This window comes from Hippocampus comes, unplaced genomic scaffold (genome assembly GCF_001891065.2).
Source record: "Hippocampus comes isolate QL1 unplaced genomic scaffold, H_comes_QL1_v1.1 scaffold420, whole genome shotgun sequence".
NCBI classification, from domain to species: Eukaryota; Metazoa; Chordata; class Actinopteri; order Syngnathiformes; family Syngnathidae; genus Hippocampus; species Hippocampus comes.
In genome coordinates this window covers 19,057-45,407 of record NW_017806163.1, presented here as the reverse complement: position 1 = coordinate 45,407, position 26,351 = coordinate 19,057, and the positions used below count along the sequence as shown (strand labels likewise).

Below are 26,351 nucleotides of genomic sequence, written 5' to 3'. Positions count from 1 at the left end.
GAAAGCAACATGTTCGTGTTATGAAATTGGATGGATCTCAGGTTTACTTGGAAGCAGACATAAGGTAGTGTTACGCCCGTATGAGTACAATTGCTCATGCTCGATACACTTTACAAAAAGGAGAATTATTTATACTTGGAGATTGGTGTCAAGTTCTTTCTCAATTACACTTCTCATTGGCTTTTTTTTTTTGATAACAAATACAATTCTGATATTACAAAAAAAGTTTTTATTTACATTAGTTACATAAAAGCACACGTTCTAGAATGTCTACATCAGCACATTCATACATCAGTAGTTGCCTAATTTTCCATATTATGCTCACTACAGTTGGTCACATTTTTACAGACAGACAAAGTTAAATATCATTAGTCTTCAAACATTGGATATGTTCACAGCACTGGAAGGACAAGAAGATATAAGAACATCCGTATTACGCTACTGCCACATATATAACATGACGAGTCAAGACAAGGCACGGTGCAAAGGCGTCCACGAGCCACTTCTCGCCAGAATTTAGGATTTTGTACGAAAAAAAAAAGCTGTCATTCTAATTTGTAAAAAAAAATCTGCAATATTCTTTTGTTTTAGTGTGGTTTATTTATAATACCTTTTTTTCATGATGGCAAATTTGATGAATTTCATTTTGAATTAAAATGCGCAAAAATAAAGCTTGAAAATTCTAAACTATTTCCACGGTCAACTTCTTTTTTTTTTACACTACGATCGTTGAGAATGTTACCACGCTAACCTGTACAGTCAATAAAGATTTCACAATAATGACAGTGTGACCCCCGCCCCCCAACAACAGAGTATTCCGGCCTTGGAGTGCCTAACTTTTTGAATGATTTCCTACTAAATCACCACATCAAAGTGTAAACCAAACAAGTCACAGTATATGAAATCTATACAAGCCATCCGTACTCCTCGCTGGGGCAACATCGGTTCAGCCTGCATATTGTCTCTCTAGCAACCGGGCCTTTTTTCGCACCGATGATAGCATGCGCTCACAAAGAGGAAGTCGTCGAGTCCACCACCTCGCGACCGTTACACACCGCTGGCACATAGTTGGACGCTGACCCTGAGAGATGTTCAGAACAAATGTTTCAGTGATGTCATATCATGTGATGTTATCAAACACGTCACCAGGCTAGGAACCATATTTGGTGACCGTATTTGCTGCATATCATACTGTATATTATGGATTTTTGGGGGCGTTGATGGTTGTGTGAATGTGTGCACCTTTGGAGTAACTGGAGCTGGGAGCGGATGCGGAGGCCGACACGGTGGCACTGAAGCGGTTGGCTGTGACCCGCAGCGAGGCCACGTTCTTCTGAGGCTGGAATAGGATGATGTGGACCTTGGGAGCGAACAGGCAGCCCAGGACCACGGAGCCACTCAGGCTGACAGAGATGCACATGGTGGTGGTCTGGACCTGCCGGGATACATGGGATGGCAGAGGGTGAACAATGCGCATTCAACTCGTTGTCCGAAATCACTTGAATACATCAGCTGTGCTCCTACCATCCCCCATCATCACATAGCAAGCAGGAATTCATTATTCCACTGGATGATTAAATCACCAATTACACAAAGGGTGCATATCCAAACGTTGAAATATTTAGTGCGATTTTCCCAGTCGGGATGGCACGGTGACCGACTGGTTGCCACATTGGCCTCAGAGGTGCAGGGTTCAATTCCGGATGTGGAGTTTGCATGTTCTGCCCGTGCCTGCGTGGGTTTTCTCCAGGTACTCCGGTTTCCTCCCGCATTCCCAAAACATGCATGGCAGGTTGATGAAACACTCTAAATTGTCCCTGAGTGTGGTGGTGAACACGAATGGTTGTTTGTCTATGTGTGCCCTACGATTGGCTGGCAACCGGTTCAGGGTGTCCCCCGCCTACTGCCCGAAGACGGCTGGAATAGGCTCCAGCACCCCCTGCACCCTTGTGAAGATAAAGCAGATCAGAAAATGGATGGATGGACACAAACGTCAGACCATCAGTCAAATAAAAAAAAAAAACACTCAATTAAAAACACATACATGCACACAAATGTGTACAAAATGTAAACGAATAATTAAGATTATTTATTTCCAGTCAATACGGTCATTATTTATAAAATGTTTTGAATTTATCATATTATATATCATTGGCACTGGATCAGAATTCCTTTGTAAAATCTGTTCAATTTGATATTTTTTCACAAATCTATCAGATACTCCTTGTCAGTCCACATGTGTGGGTGCTATTTATTTTACAAACTAGTTGATAGATTGATTATTTTTAGTTATCATACATTCGCTTATCATTAATGTTATTATTGTTATTTTGATCTTGATTGATTGATTGATTATGCTCGCAAAGAAGAAAGCTTATGCCTGCAATGATAAATTGATTATGCTTGTAAAGATGAACGCTTATGCCTGCAATCATTAATTGACTATGCCTGCAATGAAGAACGCTTATGCTTCTAATAAAGATATATTAATCATTATGTACTCACATTTATAATCCTTTGTATTATATTTATATACTCACATTTATAATCAAGAATGCTTAGTGCACTGTGTGGAAGTTTAGGGACGCAACCACCTTTCCGAGGACGTGGTTGGGAAGAGATAAGTGTTAAGACTCAACAGGAGCAAGGTTGGACAGTGAATGGAGCCATCAACACCAGCTGCAACGTGATGTTTTTGTAACAATTGCACACATGTACGTAATTTACACTCACATACACACACATAGTCAAACAAGTTCAGTGTGCCTTCAACAGCCCCCACCCTTTAGGTTGGACACACCTATGTAGTAGATTTCCCAATAAATAAGGGGGTGAAGGGGGAGATCGGGAGGGGTGACGTGCCGAGAACTGAAACCGAACGCTTCTCCTCGTTCCCTCCTGGTACCAGAATTGAGTCTCCTGTCTCCTCCTTGTGTTTTATTCCTGAGTATCAAATTGGATAAACCTGACACTAGTGACCAATCTAAAACGTTGGAAAAGACTAATTCTGTTTGACAATAAGATAAGATAAGATAAGATATCCTTTATTTGTCCCACACTGGGGAAATTTACAGTCTACAGCAGCAAGATTGTGGGTAGAAAGAAGAAAGAAGAAAACAAAGTGTTTGCATTCACAAACATTACACACAAACAAAACACACAAATAATACAATGTTCATGGTTGAACAAACATGCCGTTTTTGGGGTCTTGTAAAAAGTGATTATTTTGGAGGTACGGCCGTACAAAGATTCGGCCTGATACCAGCTATATAGACAAACAAACAAACAAAAACGCTCAGTAATGTGTCAACCTACATGGGTGTATGTATGTACAGTATATCCTACTATTACTACGGACTAATAATGATAGTAATAATTTATATAGGACCTTCCGAAGGGCACAATTATATAAATAAAAGTAGTATGAATAAATAGAATGTTTTGCTTTTCCCCTAAGGGCAAATTCATTGTACACTGAGATGTCAGAGTAAGGGGGCTGAATCACACCGTCGCACCCCACAGTTATTAGGAAGGGGAGGGACAGAGAGTTCAACACTTTGCTCCAGGGCACTTAATATGGCAGAGCAGAACTCACTCGAGAAACGTACTGCACAAATTTGGCCCACAACAACACGGTGAGGTTGTGATTGCAACCACAGCATAATATGCTGGTTTTAGCAATCCAGTCAGCACCTCCAAGGACTTTTGTCCTTACATGTCTATATTTTTTTAAGCCTGAATGTGAGTGCGTGTACTGCATGTGAAGGCAAAAGCAGATAAGAATGTCAATCATATGTAGTTGTAATGAACAGTCAGGGGCATGTTAGTCATGTTTCGGCCTCTAATATGAGCTGACCGGTGAGGTCATTTGCCTGAGCATCATCTCTTCCAATGCCACTGGCTATCCCCACAGTCCAGGAACTTCTATTTGCAGATGCGCAGCATGAAGTGAATAGAGACGCCCCATGACCTCCCAAACATGCAGGAGGAGCCTCACATGTTTTTACTTTCACCTGGAAAAATATTGTGGGTTGGGGAAAAAAAAAAAAACACTTCAGCAAAGGCTGTTGGGATATTTTTGCTTCACTCCCAACAGTCTCTTGATTTGTTCCTTAAAGTCTCTGTAAAGCGAAAATAAATGTTTTGAAAATTTGACACACCGCACCGCAACCCTTTCAAATTTGAATGAGTATGTAAAATGAAGCTTCAAAATCGTAAAAAAAAAAAAAAAAAAATCAAGCTGTTGTCTCCTCCCGCTGAAAAATGGATTATACTTTTTTCCAGCAATTTTCCTTTGCCTACACATTGCTACATGATTAAATCACGAGCGAGGTACCAGCTATCAGCTAGCTCACAAGCTAACAGACTTCTGAAGCTTTTTTTCGGCGACCAGCGGCATCACCTCCTCGCTTGACAATATAAATAATGACACAGTTATGTAAGGTAATTTGTGACATCCAGGAAAGATACATTTTCGGGATGTGGGCATAGCTAGCTAGCTAAGTGTACGCCGTAGTCAGAGAAATAGTAATAATCGCTAAAATGACTCGCGCGAGACACGAAGATATTCAAGTTTTAATATTTGTATTTAGAAACAAATCTCTGAATTCACACTATAGGGTCTTTGGCCTAGTGTTTTCCTATTGCTTAAGTCAGTCATATTCCACATTGATTTTTATAAATGAGTTTTGCAACCATATCTATTTAACTCTAAATTGTAATATTGAACCCCAAAGAACCCCTATTTTGTTTCTGTCATTTTTCGCTTGTCGTTTATTTAAATGAGATTAGAAAAATGTTGGAAACAGCCATCGGTATGAGGCAGTGCAGCTGGGCAACACAGTTATGCAAAATGTGTCTATTTGTTCCTGATTGTTTGTGACACACAGATTAAAGCCCACCTTTGGCCATATGTGTAACACCTCAAGCAAAACTTTATTCACGTGCAACAACGATGCAAAACTCTTTGTTTTATTTTCACGGATAACTTCGGCTGCAACTAATTTCACTCGTTATTATGAGTCACTGTTGAATGAATCAGTTGTTAATGAAATGTTCACATTTTCGCTCCAACTTGAGAAGGCATGAGAAGAATGTTTCACGGTTGTGTGAGTGATCAAATATAAAGTGAAAGTGACACCTTTGTTTTCAGGGTGATAATTATGCAAGAATGCATGACACTAATACACAAACGCTTCAGTTGCCAAGACCAAGGATGGCAGAGCCAATGGGCGTTTTCATTTTGGAGAGTTCTTTCACTTTTGTTTCTTATTATGCTGTCAAAATAAATGATGATTATTTTTTTCCATCAACTCAAATTTTGATCACACGAGTCAAAATGTGCACTGGCCATCCCAGACAACTTTACTTTTTTTGGCATTGTTTATTGTGCTGAAAGTCCAATTTTAAGAGGAGCGAAAGTAAATGGCGTCATTTTTTTGTTTGTTTCTTTCAAGGATGAAACTTCACAAGTGCTGTTGAAATAAGGAGTAGCATAAAAATTTGCAAATCATAAAACTTTTCTAAAGGGTCCAAATGATTGGATTTTGCGGTAAAGTTGAAATTCTGGAAGCGTGGAAAGGCAACAAATGCTGTTTTTCCAATGTTCAACATAGTTCAAATTAATGTTTAAATCGTATATGTTGCTATAATATCTGTTCAACATTCGGGAGACTTTGCGCAGTGAAATATATATCATGCATTCATACATGATATCGCCTATAAAAATACATCTGACATCCCTCTGCAGCATCCTAACAGAACAATAGTTACCCTGTAGTCACTGGCCGTGACGTAGAAGATGGGCTGGAAGGCGAGCCAGATGATGCAGGTGGTGTACATGGTGAAACCGATGAACTTGGCCTCGTTGAAGTTTTCCGGGCACTTCCTCGTCTTGAAGGCGTAGACGGTGCAGAGGACGATGAGGACGCAGTTGTAGGTGAGCGACATGAGCATGCTGGAGTCCCTGCTGTTGCACTTGAGGGTGACCACGTCTCTCCGCTCCGGGCTCACCTCCTTCCTCACGCCGGGCACCTCCACCAGCAGCCAGATGACGGCCACCAGGAGCTGGCAGGAGATAAGCGCTCCGCAGATGGCCACCTGGGAGGCCGGGCTGATGAATCGCGGCCGCTGGGCGCCGTCCTTCACGCCGCTGAAGATGCGAGCGATTCGGTTGGTCTTGGTGAGAAGGGCCGAGTAGCACACGGCGAACGACGTGCCCAGGCCCAGTCGGCGGAGCGTGCAAACGGCGGTGGACGGCTTGGCGATGTAGATGAAGGTCATGCTGTAGCACATGAGGACCCCCAGCAGGAGGATGTAGGAGAGCTCACGTCCACTCGCCTTCACCACGGGTGTTTCGTTATGCTTGAAGAACAGACCCACCACAGACAGGGTGCACATTATTCCCAAGCAGGAGATGGTAACGGGCCCGATGGCCCACGCGTCCTCCCAGCGGATGTATTCTTCGGGCAGATTGTAGCATCCCGTCAGGTTGTCTAGGGGCCACTGCCCGAAGCTGCAGTCGGCGCACGTGAACTCATCCTGCAGGTACTGGTAGGGCTGGCAGGGGATGCAGATCCAGCAGCACACATCCCCGGGCTGCATGCTCTTCACCTCGTTCTTCCTGCAGGGGTCGCTGCACTGCGAGGTGGGCGGAAACAGGCCGCGCCAGCTCACCAGGGTGGTGTTCAGGGTCAGGTTCTGGTCCCAGTAGCCGACCTTCTTGTAGACAAACTTCCCGTCTTCTTTGTGGTAGTGGAAGATGTTGTAGCGGCTGATGCTGTCGCCAACCGAGTCGAAGCGCACCATGTTCTCTGTGTCGACGGGTCGAAACGGAGCTGGGGGGGGCGGAACAAGAAGAATTAGCACTTCAGTCATTTGCTTCAAATGTTTTAATACCGTATTGGCCCGAATATAAGACGGTGGTTTTTGCATTGAAATAAGACTGAAAAAGTGGGGGTCGTCTTATATTCGGGGTCTAAACGTTATACCCATTCACCGCGATAGATGGCGCCAGACACCATTGAAGCGAATGCTGAACTTGACTCCCCAGGCCAAAGCAAACCCCTGTCACGAAGAATAAAAATAAAAATAGCGGTAGCACGAAGAAGAAAAATAAAAAATAGCGGTAAGTAGGAAAAGAGAAGAAAATAATAGAAGAGATAACAGAAAATGAAGAAACATAGCGACAATCTGGAGAAAAGTGGGTCAAAGATCGGCCAGGTTAACCGGCAGCTGAGGAGAAGTTATGATGTCATTTACATTTCAAAAACCAGAAGCCATTCACTTACGAATGTGATTGCACTTTAGTTTACATATTTAAATCTTCAGATATTAAGATTTGAATGAGGCAAAATAACATGCTTTTTCTCTCAAATATATTGTTAGAATCATTTGTTTCAGAGGTACTGTCATTATTTTCTGTATAAAAATTTATTTGGTGTTCAAAAAGTCTTTTTTCAAACTTGAGTCTTGAAAAAGAGGGCATCGCCTTATAATCAGGGCCGTCTTATATTCGGTCCAATACGGTACATACATATCGATAATATCATGTTTTTTCCTATCGGTAATATCTGAAATTCAGACGACTGAAACACTAAATTCCAGTGTGAATGACAAATATCTGTCTGTCGATCAGTCGGACTGTTCGGGTCGAGTCTTGGTCTGGTCGGTATTATCATTTGATACGAAACTCCTTTGCTCACCTTCAAACTTGGTCTTCAGGATGAACTCCTTGTAGAAGCGTTTTCCGTTGCCCGGTTTCATGGCTTCACAGACCTTGGATGTGTTAGAGCACACCGCTTGCCTCATGTTGTGCAGGGCGTAGGCCATGGCGTAGACCGCGTTGACCACAAACATGATCTTGGACTCCTGCTCAAAAGTGCCGTCTCTGAGGCTGCGGTCGCTGCATCCGTGCTCCTGGAGGCTGCAGCCGAAGCGGTGCTCCCAGAACTCCTTGAACCAGGGGTTCCTGGTGTTGGTGTACGGGTTCAGTTTCGTGAAGTAGTCTTCAAACTCTCTGATGGGGTAGGAGGCCAGCTCGATGGTGAAAGCGCCATCGGCTGCCGTCTCGCTGCCCCTCACCACGCTCTCCTGCGCCCCCCAGCCGTCGCTGGCCACCCAAATGAAGGAGACTTTCATGCGGGCGGCGGCCACCAGCAGCTCCCTGGCATCCTCGCTGCGGGTGAACATGATGACCACCTTGGCGTTGGACTTTTGCTGCAGGGAGCGGATCACGTTCTCGAAGCCCTGGCGGTTCATGGAGCGGCTCACTTTGGCCGAGGTGGCGATGCAGATTTGGTGAGAGCGGGCCTCCTGCTGGAAGGCGTCGATGCCCGTCTCGCCGTAGTCGCCCTCCGAGGCTACGGTCGACACGTATGTCCAATTGAAATAACGCAGAATCTCCGCCATGGCTTTGGCCTGGTAGAAGTCCGCGGGAACGGTGCGGGCAAAGTAGTCATAACGGGATTTATCGCTTAGTTTGGCGCTGGTGGAGGCGTAGCTGATCTGAGGGATTTGGAAGAGTCGCAGGAGGTTGGCCACCTTCACAGAAAAAAACAAAAGGAGGTTTACTACTCGGAAACAATGTTACAGCAAAAGACCCGATTTGACCGTGATATGATGTGGCGCGCTGAAATTTCTAGTAAATACAGTTTTTTACTAGAAGACGTTTATGACCCGCCTGTGGCTTCTCTCACATGTATTAAACATTTATCTTGAGCTAGGTTGCAAAATGCTTGTGGGAACGGTCCACTCGGGGACATTTATTGCCAAGGAGCGTCCAAAAGAGAGACATTAGCATTTGTTAATTTGGCCCCTCCGGTAACTGTTTTGTTCTGCGCTTCCACCTTTATTTCAAGCAAGAGGCTATTTGCATGGAACTCAATACTCTTTATCTGTGTGCACGCCTCCTGATGCAGGGCCTGCACCACACTTTGGGGAGCTACTGCTTATTTTGTTGTTGTTGGTTTTGATAGATAAAAGCTTCTTAACACAATATCTGGAGACATAGAACTGCACACTTGTAAGACGCAAAAAGAAAGCATGAACAACATTCAGTTATTCTACGATAACATCGATTCTGGCTGGGTTCCATTCCAGCTCCGGCCTTCATGTGTGGAGTTTGCGTGTTCTTCCAGTGCCCGCGTGGGTTTTCTCCGGGTACTCCGATTTTCTCCCCCATTCCAAAAAACAAAATTGTGAAAATTGTCTATTGGTGCCCTGTGATTGGCTGGCAACTGGTTCAGGGTGCCCCCCCCCCCACCTACTGCCCGAAGACAGCTGAGATAAGCAGATTAGAAAAAGGATGGATGTGTGGAATTGAATGGGAATCTGACCTCGTAAAAAATAAAATAAAATAAAATAAAAGATTGGTATAAAGTTGGAAATTAATTGTTGAAATGACACCAGATTTTATTGATGCAGTAGACTGCATATGAAATGAATGGTCATGTAGAGGAATAGTGTAATCATAAACAAAATCATTTGATGAATTGAACAGGGTTTTTCCAGACACACCCAAAAAAAGCCACAACTTTGTTTCAGTTGAACACACGTCACTTCTACCCATCCATGTGTTAAGTGGGACCATTCATTGACTTGGAGTGTAACGTACTTCAGCTGAATGGAGGAGTGGAGTGTTTGTCAATATCAAGCTGTTTACTCAGTCAGGGCCTGCATCACTCGTAGCTCCAGCCATAAGATCCGTAGCTAAATGCCAACACCCGCAATGGCCACGGAGGAGGATTTTTTTTTTTTTTTAATCAGGCTGTTTTGTTGCTCTAAAGCCTCTCTGCTGTTTGTTCCTGCAGGCTTTTTGCTTCCCTTCCCTGCGCCAATTTATCTGTCCTTCTAACCCTTTTATTTCACTTTTTTTTTTTAAAGCTTTCAGACTCATACGTGCTGCCGTGTCAGTCTTTTGGGTCTGTTCATCTCACCTACTGGATTTCAAATTTGCCCCCAGGGGGCCCAGCTAGCTGGCACACAACAACGTCAGCATTTTTCCATCTTCTGATTGGTGGCTCAGAGCAAAACTCCCTTAAAACAAAGACAGAAACCTTCATTTGCACTTCATACATATTCATCACACTCATTCCAAATGAATGAATGCATTTGTGTTTTAAATTATGGCGGCTCTTCTTTGAACTGCTGTATCTTATGTATTAGTGTCGTCATCGTAGTAGAATCGATACTTTGAGACACTTTATTGAGTTGACATGCTATCTGTGTGGTGCCGAATACAGCATTGTTGTGTCAACAAAGAACAGAAAAAAAAAACCAAGCAGGCTAACAAAAAAAAAATGCATTTTTCTATGGATCCTCACGAGGGCACAACGGTAATTATTGAACACATGCACACACACACACATATGCTTATTATGCCTCCCTCTTGCTTTATTGTAAGCCTGGGGGCTTCCCAAACAATGATGTCCTCTGAACAATTCCCCTCTTAAGATTAAGCCTGATTAACATGTTTTCAGAACATAATTCATTCCTACCTATACAAGGAAAGGGAGCCATTAATCCTGGAGTGAAATCGACTGTTCGTTGTAGTCTTATACACTCAGTGTGCACAACTAATTGTTCAAAACAGAAGCTGTGTCAATAATTCTGCCTTTACAAAGACGACAATCGGCAGGTTTGGTTGTCACTGTAAAAGGGCGCATTCATTTAACAATATGGCTGTCACTGTGGCAGTAGTTTAATGTAAAACTGCACAAGCTGGTAAATCAAAACGAAAAGGTGACGCGAGTAGCCAAGGTCACCTTCATCTCATATAAAGTTAACTCAAGATAAGCTGTCCACTGTCGTAACCGCTGTCCCTGAAAGGTTTAAATACTACACAGGATGTAAAAAAAAAAAAAAAAAAGACAAATGAGGACTTCTCTATGCCCATAACTTGAAACAGCCAAAGAGTGCGGAAGGGTCGAGTTTCATTTTCCCAAATAATACTTTGTTTTAATAGCTTTAGGTGTATTGACCCTTGAAAACACAAACTAACATATCTGACCAAGCAGAGACACAATGCATATATTGCCACCAATAACACGCACCAACGCGTTGCTTGAGAAATTAAAAAACGTTAGCTGTCATCGGCACGTACCCGCACATTTGACCTCCTTCTGCTGCAACAGCCCAAAGAAAGACAAGAGACAGCACAGGCAGCGCCCTAGCTGCAGCTCTTGAGGGTATGAAGTGAGTCAGTGCGATGGATTCAGACAGGCACGCCACACACCCGCTCGTTGTTTCTTCTGTCTGTGCAGCGGGCTTGTGAATGTATATTAATTCGACGATGAATACAGACGATGTTTTTCATACAGCAGGCTGAAAAACGGTTTTAGCCAACAGCAGAGGTAGCAGCAGAAGAATACACACTCTGCACATGTAAAAGCAAAAAAAAAAAAGGACAGATTCTAAAATCCACTAAAGTAGAAGGTGAAAATGCATATTTAGGATAAATTATACACAATACTGTACCTGTTTTGATGAAAAAAAAATTCCCTGTACACAAATAAAGTTTCCCTCTTTTATCTCCTGACATAGAATCATTTATTATGGATGTATACTCTATCCATCCATCCATCCATCCATCCATCCATCCATCCATCCATCCATCCATCCATCCATCCATTTTTTGATCCGCTTTATCCTCACAAGGGTCGCGGGGGGTGCTGGAGCCTATTCCTGCTGTATTTGGGCAGTAGGCAGGGGACACCCTGAACCGGTTGGCCGCCAATCGCAGGGCACAAAGAGGAGAACAACCATCTGCGTTCACACTCACACCTAGGGACAATTTTGAGAGTTCAATCAGCCTGCCATGCATGTTTTTGGAATGTGGGAGGAAACCATAGTACAGTACCCGGAAAAAACCCGCGCAGGCCCGGGGAGAACATGCAAACTCCACACAGGAAGGCCGGAGCAGGAATCGAACCCGGTACCTCTGCACTGTGAGGCCAACGCACTAACCACTGGATCACCCACCGGGCCACGTATTGTCTAAATTAAAAAAAATGTATATTGATTGAGATGGATTGATATCATACAACCACTTGACAAAATACAACTGAGCAAATTCAACACACTATTTTTTTATCAGTGTACATTCTGTAGCCAGAGATGCCCTGGGGCAGGCGGGCAGAAGCGTGGCTGCCAGTAAGCAACTGTAGTATCAAACATTTACACCCAGCCGTACACCCGTGTGAGTGACAATGGAGGCCAAGTGGGTGAAGTGTTGCCCGAGGACCAAACGACAACTCGGACAGAGCGGAATTCAAACAGCCAACTTTTCAATTACGGGACGGCCCGCGCTACCTCCTGAGCCATGGCTATTAGGTAGATAGCGTCATGAATGTCTGATAAAGATTGTCTTATTTATGTGGATAAATTGACGCAGAAAGTTCCCGCCAGATGCAAGTGACAAATCCAGGTCCGAAAGTAAAAACCCAGTCAGAGTTTGGCTTTAGCCACAGGTGTTGTGTAGTGGCCGGCCGTTTACTTTCTAGACCCGGATTAGCCACCTGTGTTGCCAGGTCGGACACAGGAAATGTTAGGAGACGGCTGGTTGCCATTTTTGCAACGGAAGGTGAAGTAAGTGCTCGTTTCCGCGGTTCATGTCTGAGCAAGCGGACAACGTATCATCAGGCTGCTTTCATTTTGCTGTGGATGAACGAGAATAAACCGAGATCCCCACAATTGGTGTGGATGGGAATTTTCTCCTGTGTGTGCTGATCCTTTTCCTGTCACTGCTGTTCTTGTTCAGGGTCTTAGAAAACATCGTAAATAGGACTAAAATGTTCTGAATATCTTTTCTTGTTGAACGTGGGAGCAGGCATGCGAAACTGAATGATGTTTACCCCTTTCAGGGACATCGGTTACCACAGTGGACAGTTTATCATGTTATCAGGTTACAGGGTGCATGAATGGGTTAAGCGACTGGCTGCAGGCATCGTAACTCTGTCAAGCAGTCTTGTTAACTTTTTCAAAAATGCTGTCAGTGTTTTTGTACCGTATTGGCCTGAATATAAGACGGCCCTGATTATAAGACGACCCCTTCTTTTTCAAGACTCAAGTTTGAAAAAAGGATCGGAAAATAGTTTCATTCACAAATGCAGAAAGTAAATGTGATTTGTTCACAGCAATGTCTTGCAGGTATGGCAGCGTTACGGGATTCAAATCCAAAGAGTCGGAAATAAAGAGAAGACATACGGAATATAGACTGCTTCCGAACTCATGTCGCTGTCATGATTTCACTCGATTATTTTTGTCATCTCAACATGGAAAGTCCATCTGCATGTCTCAGAGGTGCGTGTCAAGTGGAGGCCTCCAGCGGATGACATTCAGGCAGACACTTGAAGACCTGCGGCCTTCTCCGGTTCAACCTCTCACCGAACGCTCCAGAAAAACTGCTCACGCTTTTGTATAATAGATAAAGCATGAAGGAACTCTATGGTCTACTATCATCCACTGGAAGCATAATTCTTCACATGACAATCTATCCAGCAAGATTGCAAGTGTGATAAGGGTTGCCAAGGGGCAAGAAAAAAAAAATAATTCCCCATTATATTTTGTTTACTTTGTTCTGTAGGGAGTCAAGCATGGGATTTTTAAGAATGGTTGGACATCCATTTTCCGATCCGCTTTATCTATTTATTGCAATACACAATCTTGCTGTATATTTTGCACCGTTTTTGTGCTGGCCGACACACACGGCGACAGATTCCTTGGGGATGATCAATGAGAGAACAGGCAACAAAAACATGCTGGAGATGGACACAACGCAGCGACATCCACTCCGGTCATCAGTAAGTACGCAATAATACTGACTGTGTAGGTCCTGAATTGAGTCAAGTCATCCAGTCTTGCTTGACTTGTGAGTGTCGCTGTGATGTGTTAATTGGGAGCAGAGCTACTGTACTGTGTGTTGCACAGAATATGTTCAGAGGTTCAGGCACAAACACGACAGTGTGAGGCAAGTGAGAGGACAGGATGGCGGAGGCTGAGAGATTTAACAAGCAGATATGAACTAAAACACATTTGTCAACGCGATTCTTGTTTTCACCCTCTGCGTGAAAGCTCCACTTTCCGGTTTGTGTGCAAAAATGAGTGAGTGCAAACATTTGAAATGAAAGCAGCACAACGGATGGAAAAGTATGAAAAAAAATTGTTGCTTCCAAGGAGATGTTTTGTGTGACCATTTATATCAGGAGCTCATGTGTTTATTACTGTGTTTTTAATTTTACGCACATATGGTGCATTCATGCTTCATATTTGGTGATCAAAGCCTCAAAATGACAAGATTTCCTCTTGACTGACTTTGTGTTTTAATTATTTATGGACTAAGAGCAGCAAAGCCAAAAGTTGCTTTGACCTGTTATTATTATTATTATTATTATTATTATTATTATTGAAAATATTTCGAGAGGAGATTTGGAATTTTCCGAATTTTTTTTCAGAATCACTTTCTGTCATATTTGTTCCAACCGTCAGTATAACATGACAGTAGTATATGAGTGAAATGATCCATGTGAAAAAATAAAAATCAGCCCTCTCGGGCCTCATTATCCTTTTTAAGGAAACCACGTACCCGAGGAAAAATCAGACAATTAGAAACAGAAGGCGTAACTGACGAGGTGTCAATCACTTGCGGTGCACTTACAGGAGCAGTTGAATTTCAGGAGCTTTACCGAAACTATGTCGATGTCAAATAGCCACCAGTGGGAAATATATAAATGCCTATTTCTCATTTAACAAAGATTGGGCACCTATTTCAAGGATTTTTTTCTTTGGTGCAGTTCAGTGTTCACTTTCATGGTTAAAAAGAAAAACAACACTACCGTAATGTGAAAATTACATACAGTATTTCATCCCTCGTAGTTAAGAAATACATATAAGTCTTTCAAAAAGTGTGACATCAAGCCCCAGTTTTCCCTACTTGGCATGTTTAACATGCACATTTTAAGTTTTTTTTTTTTTGTTGTTGTTTTTGGTGGTGGTGCTGGTGTTGTTTTTTTTTCAATCACCCTATCTACGAGTAACGAGTAACGTGGCCCATCTGTTCGTTTTTATAATGAAATGTATACTTGAGGTCAAAAGTTTGGCCACCCCTGTCTAATGTATGCCAGTGGTTCGACAGTTTGTGTGTGTGTGTGTGTGTGTGTGTGTGTGCGTGCGTTTATGTAGCTTTTGATCACATTTCAAAACTGAGCAACCTAAGAGGCATTGCACTTCCACTGGAGGTTCTTCTGTTGTTGTAGAAACTGAATATTGGCACGAAATCCGAATTGGGCGTTCAGACAAGCAGTGTAACTGAACATCAGTATTCAAGGCTAATTCCATCCTCCACCAGATGGTTCCGACTGCTTCTTTATATTCAGTTAAGACTAGACAGGGAAGACAAAAAAAAAAAAAAAAGATGATGAAAGTGTTTAATTATGAGAGAATCCTTGTCAGGCTCACGAGAGACTGGCTTGTCTTCCATCAGGTTTCTTTCTCACACACAGGTGGATGCTTTTGCTGCTTGCCAACGGAGAAATCTCACAGATGGCAAGAATAGACACTTCCCCTAAGTTTATGAGGATCATTCTTGGCAGGCACTCGTACCCTTTAGAGAGACTATGTAAACCTGCAATTTTGGGAAAGAAATTCATATAAACGTCTCTTTGCATATATGCGCCATAATTTGTATGTATATGTATATATATATATGTAAAAAAAAGTCATCTTTATCACGCTTTAAAATGTCTTTTATGTGTTCCAAAAGACATTTCATGATTTTTAAATTGGATTTTTCTCGATTCTCGAACACGTTTGATCTGATCTGAAGTGCCAGGATGTGGCAGCCATTTTGCATTCACACAATAGCAGAAACATTAAATGGTGTCATGTCTGACATATGTTTGGAATTTTTTTTGAGTGTCCCAATTTAAATAAACGCGCAGGTCTTTACCGTAAGACTGAAATGGGTTGTTAGTATAATGAGAAATTAACATTTTTACACGGATATAACTGTACTTACCGTTGGGCTGTCTTTTGCTCTTATTGAAAATAGGACTTAAATGATTGCTTCAGAATGGCAAATGGCAAATTTCATAACAGGGGTTTGATCCATGAATGCCTCAATCCATTTCCTGGTTCAATTAGAATCCGTTTTGAAACAGTCCGCTTCACCACATTGTTTAAATGTTGACACCCTGAGACCCAAATGTTCAACAGAACATCTTCATGATTTTAGGAAGTGACCGCTGAGCTTAGCATGCCGCAGTGTCATCATCAGGTTGCAGCAGAGATACAGACAGACTGAAATCCGCAAAAAAAGTCAACACCCTTGGAATTTCCCATGGATCAAACAACTGTTGTGAACAGAGAACAAACTGCGCAAAAAAAAGTATTGATGCATTGAACAGTTGGAAGTTAAATGACAAAGTTATAATGCATTTGAAGTTCAACCAGAATTTTCATCAAGTGGAGTATGTAAATTCCCTGGTTACACTTTTGGCTCCATTCACAGTTTGCATCAAAACAGACAGTTGAGCGTTGAGACAGTGGCGTTATGAGCTTCATTTTGGTCCTGGGTGGTCTCTTGCACTTTGGCAGAAAAGTGGCGCCAGCATGCTGTTCTTTTATCAGAGGCGTCGGCATAACAGCGAGCAAAGGAGGTCGCGATTGTGCCCGTGACTTTCAATGGCGGTCTTTTGGAGACACACTCATGAATATGCTCAGCATTTAGCATCAATACAGAAATGCTGGACTCGGGCCCAGAAGTGATTCAAGACTGAACGATTTAAATCAGGCGGCGGCGTCACAGCCTTATTCAAAGAATCGTTGCTTCCTCCTCTCATATGTTATTTTTTTATGTGGAGGTGCTGGCAATTACAGTGCCAAAATGTTTTTCAACTTCCACAGGGAGAGGCAAAGGAACTACAAATGGATTTGGTGATGAGGAGCCATCCAACTGACTTTTGCTCTAATGCAAAGCACGAAAATCAAACAGAGATTCAGTCGAGCTTAAACACAAGATTAAATGCGGCCAGATGTCAAAAGCAACCATAGAGTGATATAAAATTGATGATGTGGCGCTTTTTTTTCTTTTCAAATCGATGGAATGTGGGTGCAAGGTTTGACTACTGCGATATATAATTCATGTGTGGCATGGTTGTCATGTCGTAGAAATGTGACATGCCTGCCTTTCCTCCAGTCGTAATAATGGATCTGCCATCTTAATGGCATCATTCTGAGAATCTCCAAACGCGGTGCGGATGTCCGCATAGAGATATCCAACTCTGCAAAGGCCTCTTCTTTACATTTCGCCCTAAAGCAGGGGTGTCAATCTCATTTTTTGTCGCGGGCCACTTCGGAGTTACGGCTTCCCTCGGCGGGCCGGTGCAAAATCTCAATGTTATTTTTTACCCATGAAAATTTAACATTTCGCTACAGATTTCAGCAAGAGTCATGATAGTTGACACACATGATTTGCTCCCGCGGGCCACATAAAATGACGTGGGGGGCCGAATCTGGCCCCCGGGCCTCGATTTTGACACCAGTGCCCTAAAGGCTTTCCATAGTAAAAGAGAAAAATGGCACCCTGATGACTTTGATTTTAATCCAAGCTGTCGATTGAAAAGTTCCTTTTTTTTTTCTAAAATTAAATACGAAAAGCAATACATACATTGCAACTCGTCCCCAACTGACACTTTTGGAGTATTTCTTCACAGTCAACAGATGAAAATTGAGCACACCAGCACATACACGACGACATTGCCATGCAAATCAGCAATTTGTAGCAGTTTATATACGGTAATTTGAGAACGCCGTACACTATGCACATTATCAAGCTGTCTGTAGTTGATTCATATCAACTCGGCGCACAAATCCACATATTCCACATACACGACGGCAAATGGACTGACTAAAATGCACAAACACATCTGCCTATTCACGAGCTCACTTAGTCGCCAACACTTCAGGTGTTATGTCAATTATTAATGTAATGCCGCTTCAGGAAGTGTTTACTACAACACACAAGAACACGGTCAAACCATCGATCAATCAAAATGTATTCATATATCGCACTTTTCACACACAAAAATGCAATTCCGAGTGCTGCGCAATTAAAATTACAACATAAAAAGAAGAACCAACATACACAGATGCAAATCCCCACAGGCATGCCGATGCTCGCACACACACGCACGCACACACACACACACACACACACACACACACACACACACACACACACACACACACACACACACACACACACACATATAAACATACAAAAGATGCACACATAGTCCGATGACTAATATTAAGGCAAGACAGAGAGAAACCAAATAGGGAAAAGGGCACCCAAGGGGGAGCTAATCCACGATGACAATAATGACAGCCGCCACACCTCCCAGGGTGGCATTCCCACACCCAATAGTTGTGCAGCGTACTGCTAAAATATTTTTAAGATGATAATCATTCTAATTTGTTCAATTCATTGATTTCTGCAGTGATGCATAGGGATTGTTGTTGTATTTATGAATGAAATTCGATGAGATCCATCACCCACATCCACTGCGGAGCATCGATTCTGTCTGCCTGCATCTTGAGCAAATACATGAAAATCATGTTACTCCACCAGCTTTAATTTTTAGACCAGTTTTTAGGTATTCTAAATTTTAATCTACTTTTTCTCACCAAATTAGCAGGTGTGCCGGTGGAGTGTAAATGAAAATGCCCTCCATTTGCCGGAGCGCCTAGCGACACGCAGCGAAGTCTACCAAATTCCACAAAACGTGAATGCCCCAGCACAAAAATGGAGATGCGTCCGTTTTTACGCTGAACGCTGTCTACTTTGTGTGACCAAAGTGAAGCGCATTATGGTCCCAGCACACGAGACGAAACTTGCCCCGGCACCAAAATTAAGATGCATCTGTTTTTAATGCCAAGTGCATGGGCAGCTCCCTTTGAAAATGGGCCCAAAATGTGATCACACTCACAGCACAGAAAAGCTGCTGTCAGCCATCGCTCGCACACAGACACTCGCACGCAGACTCGCCAAACCTACACCCCGCCCTTTCTTTTTGCTTTCTTTCTGACGCAGGTGTCAAACTGCCGCAGTTTAGCGCCAACTACTGCCAAGGAGGACTTCCTCAATGTCAGCTTTTTTAACTCTCTGTAGGTGGTATCGACAACCTGCACAACTACCCGATACCTTAAAATAAAGATGTATCGGGTCGTGACGGATACCTGGTATACAATAGGTACTCACCCATCCCATCTTCACTGTATTGTATTGTGAGTGTGTACAATCCACTACAAATACATAAATAAATATACCGGACTGCTGCATGCTTCAATTCACGCATGAATGAATTCTCACATTTACCTGGATAGAAACATCACTGTAGGATCCGCCGATGACCCCCGAAATGGCCAGCGGGACCTCATTCTGGATGGGTCGGGACCCATCCGGACAGATGAAGCCTGGGTCGTGCACCTTGGTGAGGGACGCCCTGACAAAATCGAGGGACTGCTCCAGAGCGTAGGTGTCCTTTGAGCAAGTGTCAAGGATGTGCGCCCCCAACTGCAGTCCGGGAAGGATGCGATCACTGGAATTAATCTCGTCTAGCGCCAGCAACATGGCCTCCAGTCTCTGGATCCCTCGCTCCTCGTTGATTTTACCGCAGTCCTCCGTCCCTTCGCCTTTGTGGTGCACCGGGAAGAGGCCGCCGATCACCAAGTCGCCGTCTATGAGGATCTCACGCTTGGCCGCAGGGGGGAATCTGGACATGCTGGGCAGGCTACCCGGTACCAGCAGCTCCAGCAGGAGGACGTGGAGGGGCCAGTAGGAAGATGCCGGAATGGCCGATGACCTGAGGCGAAGCGTGGCGCTCAGCATGGCGGGAGCAGGATGTTGGGCTCGGTAAATCGAAGTGGAGGAAGGTGGTTGTTTACAGACAGTGCGTGTTTCTTGATACTGGACAAAGCATGTTGACCACTTCCTAGAAATGAAATGTAGAATTAATATGGTCATTAATGTGACCCCAACAGTTGAAAATATGGGTGGAAATAGAAGAGAGACGAATGATGAGCAGGACATTTTTGGCAGTGATGTCACGTTGGAGTCCAGAGCAGTCAAGCAGGAAGAACAGACGAAAAGAGGAAGAATATACAAAGGAAATTAGGTGAATTAAGCAGACTCGCATTCAAAGCGGTAAAAGTCGAGTGACACCAAATGTTTCTTGACATGTGATCAAAGTAAAGGGCAAGTGTTTTATCATTTTAGCTATTCAAAGTGGGTCAACGCGTTTTCCGCTTGTGTGACGGAAAAAAAATCAGGTGTATCAATTTTGCCATTGAACGATTGTCTTTATCGGGATTTATTTTCCATTACGTTTCCATGATGATAATAACATCATGATATGCTCACCAACGTAAAGGAACCTAGTTTTTCTCAATAAGAGTATGTCATTTTGTTTTGTTTTTTTAGCCATTCTCCTGGTGTAGACAAATCTTTCTGTTAGAAAATAATAGGGCAACCCTGAAAAATGTTTATTTATTTTTCATGAGACGTGACACATTCAAGCTGTAGATATTCCAGACACTTCTCAAGTCAGGAGGATTTTCCCAGCTTACTAGGAGATGACACATAGATGGTGGTGCTCCTCATTGAAGGGGGGTTGCCATGGTAACTTGGTGGGTTCAAAAAAATAAATAAATAAATAAGTGAGGGTTGGACTGCAGGGAAGCGGGCAGTGTATGCTAATATGGATCTCGACAGAGGCGGGCTTTTGGATTTGTTGAGTTGTTGTGATGTCGAATGATAATGACGAGCGCTCATTAAATTATAATAGTGATGCCAAACACGCTCATTTATTCATATTCCGTTTTCTTTAAACTTTTGAGTGTTTCCACATACATACTACGTAATATTTCCGAAACAGGCGATGACCCAAAATGTACCGTTGACATTTCATCAATCCGCCTTGCTTGGAGGCAGTTCGCCCCCGAAATGTGCTCAAAGAATATTCTGTAACATTCCCAACAGGAAAACAACAGGAAGGTAAGTGTCTAATGAATGCTGCATTCCCCCGCTCAGGATAAATATTACATCAGGTTGTGGGTGGCAGCTCGAGCGGCGGATTGATGAATGCGCTGCTTTGTATCCAGCGAGGAGGTTCGCAGAGAGTGTGAAGACGTGATCGAAGTTACGTCTGGGGGGGGGGGGTGCAACACGAAAAGCAGAAAAAGAGGCGCAGGCGTCGTCAAACACGTTTGACCTAATAGAGTGAAGGTCAGAGTGCCACTTACACGTCCAGCGTGGAAAAAGTCTAATTGCGCTTCCGCACTGGAGCAGATGGCGGCTTTCTGGTTGCAAAGGCAAGGTCGCCGTGTGAATTAATGGCGCCATAAGGAACAGCCAATTAGGCGAGCCTTTGTAAACTAGGCCAAATGGAGGTTGGAGGTCTCTCAAAGCCCTAAGAAGTGCAAATGCAGTCAGACGCCATAGAGGACATGAAACGCAAGTAATCAAAAAAAAAAAAAGGCATTTCCGATTTGAAAGATAACCAGGGGCTCAATCAGCCTTCAAATGATCTCATCAGCGTTCAATCAGGTCATTAAAAGGACGCCGATGTAGACGTAGCGGACGAGTGCGTTCGGTCTCCGAAACTTCAAACGTAAGGAGGCAGTCAGAGAGTACATGTCCATTCCCTATTTGCATAAAAGATGCCTCGATAACACCATTCTTCATTGTCTCGTCCAAATATAGCTAGTGTGTGATGTGTGAGTCACTGTCAGCTATGCTGTGATTGGCACGTACAGTCGCACAGTGCGCACGACAATGTGTAACTTTGTGAAGATGTTAAGTGGGAGCCCGACATAACAAGAACCACCTGTACTGTGAACATTGGTGAAGCATCCGTGCATCCATTTCCTATAGAGATTGTCCTCATTTGGGTCGCGAGTGAGCTCAAGCCTTATGAGGACAACCAACCATTCGCACTCACATTCACACCTATGGACAACTGAGTCTTCCATACCAGTTAACAATCGCAGTGCAACACATAGGCAAACAACTGTTCGCACTCACACTCACACTTAGAGACAATTTAGAGTGTTCCATGATCTTGCCATGCACGTTTTGGGAATGTGGAATGAAACCGGAATACCCGGAGAAATCCCACGCAAGGCACGGGCAGAACATGCAAACTCCACACAGGAAGGTCGAAGTTGGAACCTGCACCACCGCGCTGTGAGGCAGACGTGCTTACCAGTTGACCTCCGTGATGCCCTAGATCACAGGTGTCAAACTCAAGGCCCGGGGGCCAGGTCCGGCCCGCCACGTCAGTTAATGTGGCCCGCAAAAGCAAATCATGTGTATCAACTTCCATGATCCTTTGCTCAAATTTGGACCGCAATGTCAAATTGTCATGTGTCATAAATAATGTTGGGATTCTGCAATAATTTGTTTACACTCACAAACAATTATTGAACAAACAACAAACAAACAGTTGACTGATTTTAAAACTAATAATCCATGTATTTGATTTGTTGTGTACAAGTGTGGTGATTCAAACATTTATTCGGTTTCACTGTCGTAAAGGCCCTCCGAGGGAAGATGTAACTCCGAAGTGGCCCGTGACAAAAATTAGTTTGACACCCCTGCCCGAGAGAGAGAGAGAGAGAGAGAGAGAGAGAGAGAGAGGGTGCCATGCTAGTCGACTTGTCCGGAGCCTCACAGTGCAAAGGTTGTGGGTTTGAATCTGGCTCCGGCCTTCCTGTGTTGAATTTGCATATTCTCCCTGCGGTGCCTGCGTGGGATTTGTCTGGGTACACCGGTTTGGAATGGCTGGCAACCAGTTCAAGTTGTCCCCCACCTACTGCCCAATGACTGTGTGCGGATAAGCCGATCAGATAATGGATGGATGTTTTATGTTATTAATTTATAGTTGTTATCGTCATTGAATAAGTCAGAGTTTTACTTTGTGTACAGCACCATGTATGCAGCTGCAGGTGTTTTTAAAGTCCTCTATATACAAAGTAGAGTTGTGATGACTATTTTGGCCCTAGTCTGTCTTACGCTGAACTTCACTGCATCACAAGAGAAACGTTTCTGTTAACTTCTGTAATTACGGAAATTAACTTCAACCGATCAATTAAATGAGTTGAGTTTGGGCACTCTATTTTGCCTCGCTTCAAGATGACAATCAATTCCACAAAATACACTATACTTCCCGATCAATTAAACTTCTAAAGTTTTTTTAAGAGTCCCTCACAATCATGAAAATTAATACGCAGTAAACATACACTATTGTTAAATAAATACCTCTCGAACAGTGATAATTAAAAGCAAGTATTATAAGTCTGTTAAAGGCAGAGTTTGATCCATCCCTCCTATTGGTTTTCAGAAGATTCTGCTGATAGGGTCGACAGTGGGTGCAAATGAGATTTAATTGGATGTTTTAGATGTGATGTGAATAATCATCATCTCCTTGAAGAAAATCACTCAAAAGATGAACCCTTTACGATTAGCTTTATCGGATACTTATCAGCCTGTGCACACTGGTGGAATCCTCCAATGTGCAAGGATCATTATGACATCATTTGATGTTGAATGAATAACAGATGCCCACTGGCAGTGACATTTAATTTAGTGCGTACATATGAATTCGAGTAATAACAGAACGCGGCACTCCTCCCGTGAGGTATAAGGAATGAAAATTTAAAAAAAAGCTTCCACATGTTTACACCACCGACACCGACAAGATTATCATTCATGACCGAGATTGAGTACCAGGTTCTGTGCACAACATCAACCAAAACGATTTAATGGGAAAAGACAAATGAGCAAGTTTTTAAAATAAAGCAAGGGCGATTCTCCATTTAAAATCATCAACCTGCTCTCAGCTAATATGGAAAACCTGCCTGTACTTCATCCTGGTCTCCTGTGCGTCCACAATTCACTTGACGTCTGATGTTTTTAAATCGGTGCGGTATTACAAGTGTACAAAAGTGCAGTGCAACACTGCCACTTGTTTGGATTCAACCCTGATTTTCACGCCAAACAAACACGTTGCGTGTGGAAGAGCAAGGCAGAAAGTGAGAGTGACAGCTCGAACCGCGATTGTCATCCATCACTGTGGAGATCTCACATCCGACGGTCACTAGATTAGGTACACTGGCACAATACAGATCGGATCTTAATGCAAAAGCTGCATCGAAGTAAAAAAAAACAAACAAAACTCAGCTTCGATTGATATTGCCAATGCAGTTTTACACCACTGTAAACGACAAACAAACTATAATAACCATAGTTGGGTGAATAAAAATTTTGCATTACTTCCGTCAGAGCAGATTTTTGTTTATCAGGCAAGTACCTCCAGGTGTACCTAATGAAGAGGCCATGGAGTGGTATTTTGTCTAAACATATTTTGGAGCAAACGTTACAAATATAAAACGTCCCGTGCAGACCTGGATTGTTTCTGCTGTTTTTAGCAAGTGCTTTAAGTTTGCTTCATAAACTAATTAGTCACACTGAGGTTATTTTTATCTAAAATTGTTCATACAATTGAATACAGGTTGGGGATACAATGTGGAATGATAATTCCACAGATATGTAGAAAAAAACAAAACAAAAACAATTAAAAACAAATGGAGAGGGAATTGAGGCTCATGATGCAGAAAAAAAAAACATTTCAAGGGAAGCAAATAAAGCGTGGTGTCTTACCCGAAATGTTATTGGCGTGCAGCTCTCCTTGGTGATCGCGCACGCAGCGCGAGCCGCTTCAGGTGACCAGCCCTCTTGTAATAAGATGTTTGCCAGGCTACTGCTTGGATCTGTCCTTGGTTCTGAAGTGTTTGCTCACACTGGCAAAAAAAACTCTTTCGTGCTCTCCAACTTGCCAGCCGTCGGACAGCTGGACCAAGCGAGGTCCAACCTCGCGCGGGCTGCCACTGGCCACTCTAGAAAATAACCGATCTGGATTGTGAATAAAGTGGCGAGTTTTTTTTTTTGTTTTGTTTTGTTTTCGTTTTTTTTAAAAAAAAATTCACGAGCTCTCCTCGCGGGGAAGTGGTCAGAACGAACTTCGAAACAAGAGGGAGCTGCAGAATCTCGCTCGTGGTGCAACGCGGACGCGCCTCTGCTGCTCCAGTGAGCGCAACGCGACCACGCTGCGCGCTCCCGCCTGCCAGCAACTTCCAAACGAAGCCAAAGGAGGCAGGCTGGGAGAAGCTCGGTTTTAAACAAAACTATAGCTTGGCGAACAGGAGCGATCACATAAAATAATGATGATAATAAATAAATAAATAAACATATGAAGCGAATTCAATTTCAGGAAAAATCCACTCTCACTCTTGCTCAAAATAAAAAATTGCCATACAAAAAGAGGACCTTTCATTCAGGACCTGGCAACCTCATTCACCTTTATCTCACTGAAGCCCAAACACACTCCAGTTGAGTGGCGCATGCACTCTACTATAAAGCTGGAGGTTTTTTCGTGTGTGCTCCTGCGCATTTGGAAGGACTTGGGCTTTGAAACCGCAGGGTTACAATTTAAGTCCAACTGCAGAGAGATGCTAATCTGCTTCCTGGCTACAGTGGAAGTGCCATTGAGCAACGCGTCATATATCCTCCTCCAAAGCTCAAGAGGGGCGGCAGTGTTTGTGAGCCCCTTTCACAATATGATCTCTCATTGCATGCTTCCATGTCTGTGATTTGGTTCTGTATAGTGTGCAGGATAAAAAAAATAAAAATACAGAAACGTCTAATGAGGATTTCCCCTTGGGGGATTATAACCGGTGTAATAATCATAATAATATATATCATTTTAAAACATGTACTACACCGATCATGTGAGAGGCAGTCTTCATAAATCATTTCCATTGGTTACTACGGAACCCCAGACATGATTGGACAAAACATTTACAGTGTGACCACAATCTACTGTAGCCACAACGTGCGCACAAAATAATTTCTGGCCGTGAAGGGTGCCAATCAATCACAGGGCATATACTGTACAGATAGCCTTTCCCCGGTAGCTAATTTAGAGTCATATTAGAACACCCCACCCACCAAACAAAACCCGGCCATGCATTTCTTGTGCCTCCCTTAAAACTGAGGTCTGGCAACAGGCTTGTGCGCTGCCACAATGAATTTTTAAATATATAATCAAGATGGGGCGGAATTGGTTAGCACGGCGGCATTACAGTGCGGAGGTGCAAGGTTTGATTCTGGCTACGGCCTTCCTGTGTGGAGTTTACATGTTCACCCCGTGCATGCGTGGGTTTTCTCCGGGTACCCCCACATTCTAAAAACATGTGTGGCAGGTTAATTGAATTCTTTAAATTGCCCCTATAAGGAG

At 43.2% G+C, this 26,351-nt stretch overlaps 1 protein-coding gene across 2 annotated transcripts; it reads right to left on the bottom strand.

Annotated features, from left to right (window-relative positions):
* Nucleotides 1-590: 590 nt before the first annotated feature.
* Nucleotides 591-25,326, bottom strand: LOC109531465 (metabotropic glutamate receptor 2-like). Of its 2 annotated transcripts, XM_019895766.1 has the most exons (6): nucleotides 24,716-25,326; nucleotides 19,373-19,988; nucleotides 7,704-8,541; nucleotides 5,773-6,836; nucleotides 1,243-1,435; nucleotides 591-1,081 (listed from the first exon to the last, which is right to left on the bottom strand). In XM_019895766.1, the coding sequence occupies exons 2-6, from the start codon at nucleotides 19,883-19,885 to the stop codon at nucleotides 1,008-1,010; spliced, it is 2,682 nt and encodes an 893-aa protein (XP_019751325.1). In that variant the 5' UTR covers nucleotides 19,886-19,988; nucleotides 24,716-25,326; the 3' UTR covers nucleotides 591-1,007. The 2 variants fall into 2 exon arrangements, with proteins under 2 accessions (XP_019751325.1, XP_019751326.1); XM_019895767.1 differs by lacking the exons at nucleotides 19,373-19,988; nucleotides 24,716-25,326 and adding an exon at nucleotides 12,310-12,466.
* Between the last annotated feature and the right edge of the window lie 1,025 nt (nucleotides 25,327-26,351).

Excerpts from the sequence above, each read along its gene's own strand:
- LOC109531465 (XM_019895766.1), bottom strand. The coding sequence starts at position 19,885 with ATGCTGAGCGCCACGCTTCGCCTCAGGTCATCGGCCATTCCGGCATCT. Across the intron at positions 8,542-19,372 it reads ACAGTGATGTTTCTATCCAG|GTGGCCAACCTCCTGCGACT; the intron begins GTAAATGTGAGA and ends TTTTCTGTGAAG. Across the intron at positions 1,082-1,242 it reads CAGCTCCAGTTACTCCAAAG|GGTCAGCGTCCAACTATGTG; the intron begins GTGCACACATTC and ends AACATCTCTCAG.